At 30.8% G+C, this 14,098-nt stretch overlaps 3 protein-coding genes and 2 non-coding genes across 6 annotated transcripts; 2 read left to right on the plus strand and 3 right to left on the minus strand.

Annotated features, from left to right (window-relative positions):
• Positions 1-2,535: 2,535 nt before the first annotated feature.
• On the plus strand, positions 2,536-2,606 carry Trnag-gcc. The gene has a single exon. It is a non-coding gene; the product is annotated as a tRNA-Gly (tRNA).
• Positions 2,607-3,058: 452 nt separating this feature from the next.
• Trnag-gcc lies at positions 3,059-3,129 on the minus strand. The gene has a single exon. It is a non-coding gene; the product is annotated as a tRNA-Gly (tRNA).
• Positions 3,130-4,763: 1,634 nt separating this feature from the next.
• On the minus strand, positions 4,764-8,264 carry LOC119685169 (complement component 1 Q subcomponent-binding protein, mitochondrial-like). The gene is made up of 5 exons (XM_038099385.1): positions 7,713-8,264; positions 7,415-7,565; positions 7,164-7,357; positions 5,920-6,008; positions 4,764-4,941 (listed from the first exon to the last, which is right to left on the minus strand). The coding sequence occupies exons 1-5, from the start codon at positions 7,933-7,935 to the stop codon at positions 4,786-4,788; spliced, it is 813 nt and encodes a 270-aa protein (XP_037955313.1). The 5' UTR covers positions 7,936-8,264; the 3' UTR covers positions 4,764-4,785.
• A 1,569-nt stretch (positions 8,265-9,833) lies between these two features.
• LOC119680938 (TP53-regulated inhibitor of apoptosis 1-like) lies at positions 9,834-10,911 on the plus strand. Of its 2 annotated transcripts, none has more exons than XM_038093970.1 (3): positions 9,834-9,984; positions 10,385-10,523; positions 10,579-10,911. In XM_038093970.1, exons 1-3 carry the CDS (start codon positions 9,905-9,907, stop codon positions 10,672-10,674), a joined length of 315 nt encoding a protein of 104 aa, XP_037949898.1. In that variant the 5' UTR covers positions 9,834-9,904; the 3' UTR covers positions 10,675-10,911. The 2 variants fall into 2 exon arrangements, with proteins under 2 accessions (XP_037949898.1, XP_037949900.1); XM_038093972.1 differs by having other exon boundaries at positions 9,834-9,979.
• A 2,489-nt stretch (positions 10,912-13,400) lies between these two features.
• LOC119684158 (rRNA N6-adenosine-methyltransferase ZCCHC4-like) lies at positions 13,401-14,092 on the minus strand. The gene has a single exon (XM_038098127.1). It carries the CDS (start codon positions 14,090-14,092, stop codon positions 13,499-13,501), a length of 594 nt encoding a protein of 197 aa, XP_037954055.1. The 3' UTR covers positions 13,401-13,498.
• Between the last annotated feature and the right edge of the window lie 6 nt (positions 14,093-14,098).

Genomic DNA, 14,098 nt, shown 5'->3' on the forward strand with positions numbered 1-14,098 from the left:
TTAGGGTTTGGACAATCAATTTTAATTAATCCAACACACGTATAAGTTATCATTTTGAAAGGAACTGATATACATTTATTTTATACATATTTTGTAATATATTTATCATTAAATATGAATTATTTCCATTGCCTTTAAATTTTGTTTTACGAAGAATTCAATTTCCGCGCGATATCCAAACTTTTTCGACTCTGACACTTAAAGCTCAAACAGCGTTTGGTAACTGCACATTAAACAAATTTTGCCTATTTTTTAAAAACGAAATAATTAATTGACATCCCAGTTTTAGTGCTGTTATTGATGAATAGATGGCGCTTTAGAACTCAATTTCTGCACGTTGTCCAAACTTTTTCGACTGTCCAAAAATACTCTGACACTTAAACTTCAAACACCATTTTTTAACAATAAATTGAAGAAATTTTGCTTATTTTCTTAAAACGAAATAATTAATTGACATCTCAGTTTTAGTGTTGTTTTTGATGAATAGATGGCGCTTTGTCATCTATCTATTACAATCGAATACTATAAAAAACTTAATTCCTATATAGCTCTATCTATTTTTTTTTTAGTTAGTTTTTGCTTAGTTTATTTGCCAATACTTTTTATATCTTATAAATAAAAAAAATTTAATTAAAATCAAAAAAAATATCAATATTTTAGAGCACCCAATCAATTTCGTAGGAGTTTGGATTGCATCTGCCATACGAACGTGTTCACATCTCATATACAATGTATTGTTTTCAAATTCTCATCATATGTTTGTCTTTAGCAACAAAACATTTATTTTTGCTGTAACTGTAATATATGTCTTCACTTGTGATTAAAATAGAATGAAATCCAAGATACAATCTAAGGTAGCGAACTTAAGATGCCAGTCACTTTGCCGATTACCACTTTACATTGAAGTTTATGTGCAATAATTTGCACATCCAAGAAGAAGTTAAGAAACGAAGTCATCGTCATAAAGTCAATCCATGTGAATGGTGCTAATGTCAAAAATTGTTTACTAAAGTTTAGAGCTGAAGATACTTTAACTTAAATTGTTGTATGCACTTTACTTTGTTTTATTTATTCATCATCAGAAACAGAAATCGGATTTGAATCTAAAATGAATTTCCCTTCGCGAGTTGCAAATGATGAAATCGAACTTTTTGTCGAAACTGAATTACAAATATGTGGCATCTTTTAATTAAATCTTGATGAAAATGATTTAAACATAATATCACCTTCAAAACACATAAAAAATTATATGAATATGAATACTTGGGAATAGCAAACTATATGAAATATAAATCTTATTTAATAGAATTTTAATAGATTTGTGTTTAGTACTCTTTCAAATTGTGAAGTCAAGCAATCAAGCTAGAGTATAGATGCTACCACATATTTTCTAGACATTGTTCATCATTATTATATATCTTCTGTCATAAATGGTCTGCTTACTTTAGTATTAGTTTTCGAATTGTTTATTTATTACTGCTCATTAACCTTATACTTTTCTACCGATTATTTCGAGGATTTATGGATTCAAAACGGCTTTCTTAGCTAATTGAGGAGGATTCGTTCCTCCTTCCACCACAACTAACTAACTTTATACTTAAAATTTTAAACTGGAATCTAAAATGTTTCCCTCTTTAAATAAGATATAGTAGACATAATTGAATGCTTTCTACTTTTATAAAAAATTATCACTCGAAACGAACTACAAAACTGCCTTCACAAAACATATAGCCTGAAATGTCACTTTTGAAGCATCATCGTTTAACCTGTTTATGGCACCAACACCATCTAGTGATAAAAAAGCATGGATACTTACCAATATGACCCAATATATTATAATAGATTTTTAAATAATCCTTAATTTTCTTTGTTCTAAGCAATCTGTACAAACCAGACTTAATGCTGTTTTTTTTAGAACTCTGAAAGAAAAAATTACAGCTTATATGAAATATGAAAATCGTAAACACTAAAAATTAATTAATTTAAATTAAAGAAAAGGAATTGAATATTAGAAGGAATTGGTAAACATTTTCATCTTAGGAGGGGGGTCCCTAATTTTCATTAAGTCTTATTGTCTTAAGATTTTTTTAACTCCATTTATTTATTCGTTATTAAGGAGTTCACGTCCGGCCAAGAGGAGTATTTTACAGAATTTCACAGAAATTCTATGTCCACCGCCCAAAACGGTTTAACTTGCTCTGAATAATACAAAAATCTGGTTTCGGAAAAATTGTTCACTCAAGAGAGGTGTCCGCTTAACAAAGGTATCCGCTTAACAAAAATGTCCGCTTAACAGAGGTGTCCGTTAGAAGAGTTTTCACTGCATTTTTCATGCATAAATTAGCTTATACCAATAGAAACGACCAAATCTTCATTTTATTAACATAAGTAATTTTAGCTGCAATGGAAACATGATATAAGGCGCCTTTCTACATACACCACTTTATGGTGAATAGGTTAATTGCTATAGGTATTGTATTGCTGCAGTATTGAATGGTGTGTTACTTATTTTATTTTATACACACAAATAAATAAGCATCGGTGGTTCAGTGGTAGAATGCTCGCCTGCCACGCGGGCGGCCCGGGTTCGATTCCCGGCCGATGCAACTCTTTTTTTTTATTATTACGCTACTTGTTTCATAAATTTAAAAAAATTATTACTACTTTATACTTACATTTTAATGGATTTTTTTTAACACATTGTCATAAAAGAAAAATATTTTTTCTTTAAAAACGAATTTAAATATAAACGTAAAAGTCACTGATTACATTCGTCGTAGTGGGTCCAAGTCTCCTAAAGCTTACAAAACTACAGCTACTACTATCTCCAGCTAACGCAAAACAAAAATATATATATCTAGGTATTACAGATCTATGTATGAAATAAAGTAATATTAATAATTCTTTTAAATCATTTAATTGTTTTACAGTGTATCTAGTAAAACAACGCCTTCGCATATACTAACTAAAATTACTAAATAAAATATTTTATTTTATAATAAAATGTTTAACTATTAAAATCTGAGCTGGGAATTAAAATTATTGCAAAAAAAAGAATTGCATCGGCCGGGAATCGAACCCGGGCCGCCCGCGTGGCAGGCGAGCATTCTACCACTGAACCACCGATGCTCTTGGATCAGACGAGCTGTAGCTCAAATGCATTATAAAATAGACATTTTTTATAGAGTAAAAGAAATCTTTTTTAAAAAATAAACTATACTTTATATTACTTATCGTCTAAAATATACACATAAAATTCAAATATTTGGAATAAGAGTATATTAATGGTAAATTACAAGAAGTAAAAACCTCTCTACTTTCTTCTTTCAGCTCTGTGGTCAAACTTGCGCAAATAAACCCTTCTGTCAGATCTTAAGAATGACCTGATTCAAACTAGACAAGAAACGTACCAATCAGCTACTTCAACCTATTTCAACGCTTAACCTGCTCAGCGTTACAGTATCGGTAATGAAGGATTACTGCGTACTCGGAAGACTGCTATAAGAGTGACTCTGCAATGAGGTGGAAACTGAACTCTACTTCATTTAATAGTGTTCATCATTGTCTAAAAGAAGATTAAAAATCTTGAAGCCCATATTTATTCTTGCCGACTTGACAGAGCTGGCTGTCATCCTGCAAAACTAAGGACTTGCTCAAGTTTATAGACTTGTTAGACTGGTTCAATTTTACTTGAATTGAGGAAGTCGTACCTTTCAACCTTGTTCGTATAGTGACCGTCTAGGCTGCGTATGAATAATTCTAATACTTAGTATATCAACGAGCCATTATTTGAGCTCGAGTAGGCTTTAGACACAAGGCCTCCGCTCCAATCTAACCAAACTTTATGCATTATACAAAAAAGTTCTGTGCTCCACTATCATCACTTGTATCATTTTGTTGTTCTTATAACTCGTCTCCTATGGGACGAATGACACATGATCTGCCAAAAAGACCAGAACTTAAACCCGAAACACATATTATTAATTGATGTTACTTTAACGTAAAAGCCCCAACTTGAACCCTGGCCACATGTTTTACAACCTGACTACAGGTTTTATAATCCTGACCACAGGTTTTACAACCTGAAACAAGTGTATTATACATTGATGCTAAAAGATATGTATTTAATTAATAAACATCGTCCATATCATTCATTTGACTAGCAGTCAGAGTCATATTTACTATTACTATTCCATTATATTAAAAAATTATTTTATAAACATCTTCATATCTTTCTCCAATAAATTTCAAAGAAATACCTATATTTTTTTAATAATTAACATCCAACTATTTAAAAAATTGAATTACGTTACTTTATTATATATAACATTTTTTATGTTCAGTATATATAGAGATATATGTGTTTCAAAATGTATCTAATTATAACAATAGATTTAAACATTTTACATAATTTAATTACAAATGCTGTTAAATAAAAATATTTGTAAATAAAATTATTGTTAAGGCTTGTAAAAACTAATCGAAATACTTAATGGAAGTAACAATTATGAGCTTAAATTACAGATCAAAATTTTAAAAGTATTAAATTGACGAAATTCATATATTCATATGCCTCTAAGCAAAGGAATATAAGACAAAATTCATATATGATTCATAACAGTCAATGTTCATTCGTCAATTTAATTTAAACTATTTTAGTAATATATACTCTTAAAAATACAGCGGTAATTACAATTTAAGGAAAAAAATATATATGAAATATTTTCTGTTCAGATAAAACACAAATATTTTCAGAACGAAAATCCCTTTTAAACTAAAAATAATTTACATTGGTTTTCCAGATGAAAACTTTGATAAATTTTCCAAAAGTTTAATATAAGATGCATGTTCATAGGCAGTGGCTAAGTCACTTAATTTTTCAGCAAATTCATTTGTGACTCCTTTCTCCTCCAATAAGTTCATCAGCAAATCATACAAATACTAAAAAAAATTTAGTAAAATTTAATTAGTTAATTGAAGTAAAGTTCTGATTTTTAATATAATATATAATAAAATTAGACATCTCTATAATATCACCCATCTATTATGTACCCAACTGTACACACATAGATTTCATTATCTACCCAACTGTACACACATAGGGTTGGTTCATTCATGAGATTGAATGAACCCTATGAATAAAGTGTTCATTCATGAAAGTTTTCACATCCACCAGGATAATTTTACACTGCTAATCAGCTACATTAGCCTGACCGCTCCGTAACCCCACATATTTTAACCTCACAATTTCTTCCACTACTCCCAATACTCCTATGTATTTGTATGTAATTGATTCATGTTTTTGCTCTACGAGTTACTGCAACAACAACATAAACGGAGGCTTGATTCTAACTACAAGAATACTGGCGTCAAGAAACTATTTAATGGGTCTCCAGACATACAATCTACATACTTTACTTCTTGAAGCAAATAGCACATATATCTTATATACTTGAAGTAAGATATATAATAGGATATATATTGTAAATTGGTGAATTTAAGAATCCCGCAAAATAACACCTCTATCTTCGTAATTCCATGTGCTGTTTTAGATAGTATCATAACCACTGCCGCCAACATGCGAAATACCGACGTTTTAAAATTCGGTATAGTGTCCTAAAAACAAGATCAATACTTGCCTTGGCTTTATACAGATTATGGTCACCTCTAAAATGGTTACTTTTTATGCATTAACAGTACTATCAGGTGCATCAACTGCTGTTCTTCTCAGTCTAATCTCACCCAATTGTTTAATTCATCAATTAAAATCTAATAGATATGTGACTCCACTGTCTTTCTTCACTTGTATCAAGTCAAGTTTTTATTTTCCTATTTATTCCCATACCCATTCCTTTTACAATTAACCTATTTTCACCAATTTTTTCTATTAATAATCCCCAAATAATCGAAAATACTTACACCATCCAAAACATCGCCAGCGACAGCATAAACTTTGTCATTCCATTCATTTTCATACAAGACCATTTCATCAATTCCGAATACATCATCTAAAAAAAATTAATTATTTGTCGCTTTAATATTTTTATGTAATAATGAGGTGAGTCAAAAAATCTACAAAATCAGTAGAGTTTATTTAACGTATATGTGCTTTAAGATTTGTTTCAAGAACTAATAGATCAATTATGGAGTCATAGATGTATTGTATGCAATCAAAGAATATTGGTAAAAAAGGGGATGTGTAATTCAGGGGAAGTTCAGATCAGAAATTCAATAATCTTTTGAGTCATTTAATAAAATAATCATGAAAAGCGAAAATTTTGCTAAAGTGTAGAATTTCTTCTACTATTTTCTTCTATTTAAAATATTCATAAAAGAGCAGAGTATCCTGGTAGCAAAATATCATGACTGAATGTGTTTGAGAATTTCGTTAAGGTTAAATATTTGTTCTGGTTTAGTATTTGAGATATTCAATGAAATAAAACTGAACCCTCTTAGTGAAAGAATTGAGTTTATACTATTCCATTAAAGCGATATGCACCTATATACCATCTATACCATCTATATACCATTTTTGATCTCAGGTTTCACTAAAGACGCTAGATGACTATAATAACTATCTCTTTATATATTGTCAGTGTTTGAGGTCGAATATATTTACAAGAGATATTTTGACTAAAAACTTTAACTTAGAAATTCAACTCTACAACTCTACTAATTAGAATTTTTCGACATCACCTATATTCTTTAATTAAACCAATAAATTCTATAAAATATATACTTATATAGGTATGTATATCTTATAAATTTTTCGCTTAATATTGATGACTCGATTTAATGTTGAATAAGCAGTTTCGGAACTGTTGTGTATTATATTTTCCGTTACTGCAGTGTTTTGCCTATATAGTTATTTAGGGTACTTCATCAGGACTTACAGTTTTAATTTAATATACCATATTTGATTATGATCTTGAAGAAAACACTTGAGTATCGGTCAGCAAAATTTATAATTATCTTGAGTTCGGGAGCATTTGATGCATTTGTAACATAACACTCATAATCAATTCTTTATTCACTTGCATAAAACCTATATTATATTAATTTTTGTATTATTCACTAGCTGTAAAATAAAATTCATAATTGAACCAAATAACTAAATTTCTCAACCTATCACATCTATTTAATATGTCGATGACACTACTTACTGTATTCGCCCTCCTGTGCAGTGCCCTGAAGAAAAGAGCAAGTGAAAGATAGTGTCGTGTTGCCTCTCACAATGTCAACTTCAAATTGTGGTTTACTACGCATTTCACCAATATTTGGTTTATCATCATTAGGATTAATTTCTGGTTCCTCCTCCGAATCAACTGTATGGTTTACATTAAAATTAACCACAATTCTAGCAAAACGAAAATAAATAATATTTAAATATATAATAAGTATTAAATGCACTCACTTTTCCTTATCTCCAACTTTGCTTAATTCAACTTCTGCACCATCCAATTTAACATTGAAGCCATCCACACAGGTGGGCACGTTCTTGAATTTTTGAGATTTGCGTTCAGCAATAATTTCTTCTGTTAAAAATTCTACTAGTTCACGTTCACCTAAATCAATTAATTGTTTAAATTATTATAATTAAGTAATTAGATAATTTTCAAAATTATTATTCCATTTACATCATTTTTTTAGGTTATGTAACGGACAGCACGATAACTTAATAAATTATGAAATAAAATTAAAAATCTACTAACCTTTCGTATGCACATGTTTTTTTCCACCACAACCGCAGCTACAGTTTATGCTCGGCTTATGTAAGTCAAGTACTGTGTTATATCCTGAATTCTCTGGAGTCTTGGACATGTGCCACAAGGTCCGCGTAAAGTCCCGCTTGCCAAATACATTTTTCAATGCATTTGGGGTGGTATTTGTGGCAATTGTAGCCCAACGAAATGTATTTCTAATTAAATTATTCATTTTTTTTTGACTTAGTATTATAAAATTACAATTTATTATTAAAATGCAACTTCAGCGGCCGGGTACAGCAATTCTAACGTGCTTGAAAAATGCTGAGAACAGATGTAAGAAAATAACCCCACCAGCACAGCTGTTCACGTACACTGCCTAGTAGGAAATTGATGTTGTGCTGATCTCAGCCACATGAGAATTATTCTCGAATGATCAAATATATATTTAATATTATAATTGAATGATTTAAATGTGATTTCCCATTTTTTTGTTGCAACTTTTACAACTTATATTTCAGCATTATTTCATTTTTAATAAAAGAAATTCTCTAATTCATAAGAAGTGACTTTAGTTGCGGGCTAAAGTCCTACAAAAAATGAGTTCTACCTACTGAGAAATGAGTTCATAAAGAGATGGAGTACAGTACAATGGGGTAGAATTAGGGCTGATTTCACGTTCGCAATTTAAATCTCAAACCTGACTCAAGTATAAATTATTTTTTTTCTGGTAGTTGGAAAGCACCGAAAGCCATTGTAGCTATTGAAGTTTTTCATACGCTTCACATTGCTTGAATGTTTTGCTCTGAACAAATTAGAGATCGAATTTTCGAATAAAGCAAAGCAAACACAATTGGCCGAACGGATTAAAAAGGTCATAACAGTTTGGCGCGTCTTTGGTTTGAGATATTGTGGTGTACGCTCTGTGTTGACTTTTGTTGTTGAAATTCTAATTTTTGTGTTATTCTGCTTTAAATTGATATTTCATTAAAATTTAAATAAAATTAAGAATAATCGTGAACACGATACAGTATTATACTGTGTCGATGCAAAATGAGCAAATTTCAGTTATTGGATCGTAAAAGCAAAATCTAAAAGTCTATTTCAATGACCATGGGAAAGCTTAGCATTTAGACAACAATACTATTTAGACCAAAATTAAAAACAAGTGAAGGGAAGAAGGGAAGATTGTCTTGCTAAGTACTAAATAATACCAGGCGTAAACACAATTGTAGAGCGGAATTACATGAAAGACGCTGATAATGTCGTCCTGATAAAGGTCCAGGAAATGAGGAGCCTTGTATCGCATTTTATTAAGCAGTCGATACGAAATTGACCTGACTAAAGAATATCTGGGGAAGATTACTCAACGGAATTACATGAAAGACGCTAACAATGTCGTCCTGATAAAGGGTCAGGAATTGAGGAGACTTGTATCGCATTTAATTAAGTAGGTCGGATACCAAATTGAGCTGAGTAAAGAATATCAGGCTAAGATTATACAGCGGAATTACAGGAAAAACTCTAACGATGTCGTTCAGATAAAGAGCTAGGAGTTGCGGAGGATTGTATCGCATTTTATTGAGTAGATTGATACGAATGTGAGTTGGGTAAAGAATATAAGCGGGTGATTATGTCTTGTAAAATATTTTTACGCTAGATATAACAAAAAGTCATCTAATCGCTAAATTCTAGCTAGTGATGTTGGGAAAATGTTGCCCATTAGTTCTACGCTTGTAGTTAATGCACACTCCTTTCAAACTACAGAAAGCTTTCAAGTGGAAAGAAGAATAAGATAAGAATAAGAGAGAATAAGATTCGGGACAAAATGAAAAATAAATATGCAATAAGTGGCCGTATAAGTTGCCTGTAACAAAACAATTTATTTAGATATAAATTATGTCAGCAAAACTATTAAGACTTAAGTTACGACTCTAATATCGGTGTTTAATATTCTTATACTTTCATGGAATTCAATTCAAATAGACTAGAATAGACGCCAGACTATTCTAGTCTACTGACAGCTTTTGATCAAAAAAAATCTCAGTAGCTCATGTCATTTTATATATTTCTATCGATAAGTTCCAAAGTCCAAAAATTATTATTTTGAAAGTTAAAAGTTATGTGATTTTTATTTATAAAAATTTTTTTAACAATAAACATTTCCTATAATAAACTCTGCTGGTTTATTATATTTTGATATGTGGCTATTTGATATCTTACCAAATTTTGGTTGGTTCAGCCAACCTCAGCCAAAGAAAAGCAAAGATGAATGGGTAAGGTAAGATAATTAAAAATTAAACTTAACTTAAATAATACATAAATAAACTTAAACTTCTTTACAATATTATAAAAAAAATTTCTGTATAATAAAATTATTAAAAAATGTTTTCAAAAAAAATGAAAAGACCAAAATTTTAAATAATTAAACTCTTGGCTAAAAGTCTTTTCATATTCCAAAATTCTCAGTGCAAAAATTTTTGGGAACAGTTTACACTTTGAACTGCACTGTAATAGTAATACATACAAATCAGCTGTTCGATAGTTCTATGATAGGAAAGGAGGAATCACGTTTGAATAACCGCAGAATTACAAAACATCACATAAAAATTTTATCATTCGATAAGATTTGCATTTATTTAAAATTTTTATTAATTAATTTATTAATTTATAATGAACAGTCTGGGTGAGGAGTGTACGGAATTGAAAAAACAATACGATGCCTGCTTCAATACTTGGTTCTCAGAGCAATTTTTAAGGGGCAATACGGATGAATCAATGTGTGCACCGCTTTTTAAAACTTATCAGGAATGTGTTAAGGTAATTTAGATCACATTTCTACATAACAGTTATTGCTAATAATTTGGTTTTACAGAGAGCTATGCGTGATCAGAAAATAGAATTGAAAGAAGTCGAAAGTGATTATACCACCGGCGGTTATGATAAGAAAACTGAGCATGCCCAGAGCTGACCGCAGTGTTCGAGCAATCGAACAGAATCCATTCCAACAGCCAATCAATCAACAGATGACATATTTAAGAAGTCATTGGTTGATAATACCGAAAAAAAGGAACATAAACGTGCTAGCTCTTGGTAAAGATCAATTGCAACAATTGCCTACAATCGCAATTCATCTAAGTTTAATTAAAAGAAATTTAATTAAAGAAATTAAATTTACAAAATTAAAGAAATTTACTGGTAAATATCAGACCTGAAAGCATTTCTTTATTTAGTTTGTAGTTTATTCCTATACAATTTTTATGTATAACAAAAATTGTCACAACCAATTAATTATTTACAATATATAAGTAAGTTGACTTTAGATTAAAAATACATTCACCTTATAAAAAACTGTACCACATATGTTTGCTGAAAACCAATAAGTAAAAAATAAACTAAGTTTATTGTTTAAAAATTTAAAATAAATTATAATATTTATAATAAAAATCTAATGGCATGAGTAGTCAGCCATTATTGTTATTGTGGTGGCAACCAGCGAAGATCTATCGAACTATGGGTTAGGTGTTGTTAGTGGAGCAGATTTGGAGCAGATATTTAAGAGTAAGAATGTATAGGGAATGGGTAGATATTTAGTTGAAGTCAAACAGAACCAAGACTAAGAAACCTAGTCACTTCTTTGGGAAGAATCCATAGATCGTTGGACTCAACTTAGTGTGTGCTAACCGGCAGTAATCGTATCATCATGGCTAGTCATGGCAAGAAAAGAACATATCCTGTTTGTGGATATATACATATTTAAATAGTATTATTCACAGAGTAGTATGCGATAATAAAGACGATGGTAACTTGTAAACTTGTCATGGAATTCCAATATTCAAACCTTAATAATCCCCCTTATTATAAAAGGGAGAATATATTCGAGATATAGCCTGATACAGATTGCTCAGTCTAAAAATGAATAATGTAAAACCTATTATAATAAAGAGATATTGTCTATATCTATATATCGAGCAATTGAGATCAAAAGTTTAAATTATTTTTGTAGAATTTGTTATGTTGGAGAGAAAACAGTTCAATAATTATTATAACTCTAACTTGCTTAGAGCAAATTAATACGTAAATCATTTTTGAAGAATCTGTTATATATTAGAAATGCTCTACTAAGAACTTTACCTAACAGGACGACTAGCATAACTAGATCCAAATATTGTAGAAATAGATTTTGTAGAATCGTTTGTATTAAAACGGGTATCAATCTGCTATGTTGAAGAGGAATCAGTCCACTGTGTTAAATGGGAATCAGTTCAACGCTTATTATGACACTGACCTCATTTCAATAATACATAATTGATTTTTGTAGATTCTGTTGTAGTTAAGAGGGATCAACTAATGGCTTATTAAAGGACACTACCTGAAAGGTAAACAAGCAACTAGACTCAAACATTGTAGATATGATTTTTGTAGAATCTCTTGTATTGAAGAGGCATCAGACAACTGAACGCTTAATAAAGCAAATCTACTAATAATGATAGACGTGTAAATAGACTTAAAAATCCTCTAAGCTTCGTGCTCTGTGCGACTTTTTGAGGAAACACTAAACCGGTAATACCGAGGACTAGCTGTCGGATATCGGAGTGATTTTACTGGCTTGAAGTTTTACGCTGACTCGGCCTTTCGTAGTCTCTTGGCAATCTCGACTACCAAGTGCCGTTCACAACTTCCAAAAAGATTTTACTAGAAGATTCTCACGGGTCATTAACAATAAATAAAATGATTAATCTGAGTTCAAATCAATTTAGACTAAAAAGCCTAACAACATTATGTTTTTGAGTTGAGTGAGCTTTTTGGACTTTACCTGGATGGGTTTCATTTAAATCAGTATTAATTTATCAATAATTAAATATACTAGGAACAGATGTATGGCCAGCTTGTTAATTAGTTTGTTGAAGTGGAAGGAGGAACGAATCCCCATTAATTAGCTAATAAAGCCGTTTTGAGTCCACAATTCCTCGTAACGATGGATAGAAGAAAGACAAACTAGAAACAGCCAGAAACATTTATAAAGGCGAGAGTCTGTGCAAATGCTAATATTGATAAGTGTGTCAAAGAAGGGAAACACCAAAAACAGCCTAACCTGACCAAACCTGGACAGTTAGAAACATTTCTAAAGACGAGAATCTGGCCAATGCTAATACTGAAGATATCGCTGAGTATGTCAAAGTAAGTGGTCTCCAAAAACCTAAACCTAGTTCTGATTAAGCCTAGATATAGATACAACAGGTGCTCTGGTGTCCTTTGTTCGAGTGTTGAGAGACATACGTTGCAGGAGATACCATAGAGATTAACCTAGGTACCTCTGATTTGGTTCTGTGATACCTCTGATTTGTGGCAATTCCACTACTGTTCCATAAAATTAAGTATTTAGTTTCTTTAGCCAAAACGGACGTTAAAAATCAATTTAACATAATTAAATATGAAAAAAAAACTTTTATTATACAAAAATTTGGACATGTTAGATATGTTAGTGGATATGTATATAACTTCTATTACATCATGAAAAAGTGTTAATTAAGAATTAACAAAGTTGTGTATATCTCTAAGATATTTCTTAATAAAAATTTGATTTTTAAAAACTATCATTGATAATGACTTTAATTATAATTAATAATTTACTATAATTAATTAAAATTTTATAATTTTTAAATAAACTTTAAAGGAAGTAAGGAAAAAAGGCACTTAAAAACTATTTGCTATTAGTAACTAAATCTTTCGTTATAGTTCCATACCTGAGATTAGCTTCTTAGAAGTTTCTTGACTTTATTATGACTTATTATTTACAGTTTCAATTTGAGTTGTACTTCACCACAAAACGAAGTTTCCTCAAAATACTTTATACGTTCTTTACATTTTAGTTCATTGTGTCCCTTCTGATCGCAAATGTAACAAACAATTGCTTTTTCCGTTTCTCTGGAGTTGTAATTCAACAAAATCATTTTATTTCGAATATTTTGCCATGTGGCACAATTTTTCTCTATATGTCCCGACTGTCTGCAAATCCAGCAACGTTGCTTTGTCTGATACTCCGTACAGTTATGTCCTTCAACTTGTGTACAACGACGACAGTTACGGCAATGGACATAACTCGGCTTCACACATATACCACATAATTGGCAATGTTTATATGTGCTGCCGTTCTTCGATGGACAAATGCCGCACTGTTGGCAGTGACGATTCTCCAGAGCTGTGTAGCGCCTACAGCTAGCACAATATTTATACTCCTCCTCTACGGGTAATATTAATCTCTCAAGTGATACATTAGTGAAAATACGTGCAGGTGAACCCTGCTTACGTATTTTGTTCAAACCGTCCGTGTAAGTAGAGTGGTTTGTATAATTGACCTTATAATCAGACATCTGCATTTCCGGCATGACTTT

The sequence above is a fragment of the Teleopsis dalmanni genome, chromosome 2 (genome assembly GCF_002237135.1).
Source record: "Teleopsis dalmanni isolate 2A chromosome 2, ASM223713v2, whole genome shotgun sequence".
Classification (NCBI taxonomy): Eukaryota; Metazoa; Arthropoda; class Insecta; order Diptera; family Diopsidae; genus Teleopsis; species Teleopsis dalmanni.

Excerpts from the sequence above, each read along its gene's own strand:
- LOC119680938 (XM_038093970.1), top strand. The coding sequence starts at position 9,905 with ATGTGGCTATTTGATATCTTACCAAATTTTGGTTGGTTCAGCCAACCT. Across the intron at positions 9,985-10,384 it reads AGCAAAGATGAATGGGTAAG|TCTGGGTGAGGAGTGTACGG; the intron begins GTAAGATAATTA and ends TATAATGAACAG. Across the intron at positions 10,524-10,578 it reads CTTATCAGGAATGTGTTAAG|AGAGCTATGCGTGATCAGAA; the intron begins GTAATTTAGATC and ends TTGGTTTTACAG.
- LOC119685169 (XM_038099385.1), bottom strand. The coding sequence starts at position 7,935 with ATGAATAATTTAATTAGAAATACATTTCGTTGGGCTACAATTGCCACA. Across the intron at positions 7,566-7,712 it reads AAAACATGTGCATACGAAAG|GTGAACGTGAACTAGTAGAA; the intron begins GTTAGTAGATTT and ends TAATTGATTTAG. Across the intron at positions 4,942-5,919 it reads CTGGCGATGTTTTGGATGGT|TATTTGTATGATTTGCTGAT; the intron begins GTAAGTATTTTC and ends AATTTTTTTTAG.
- LOC119684158 (XM_038098127.1), bottom strand. The coding sequence starts at position 14,092 with ATGCCGGAAATGCAGATGTCTGATTATAAGGTCAATTATACAAACCAC.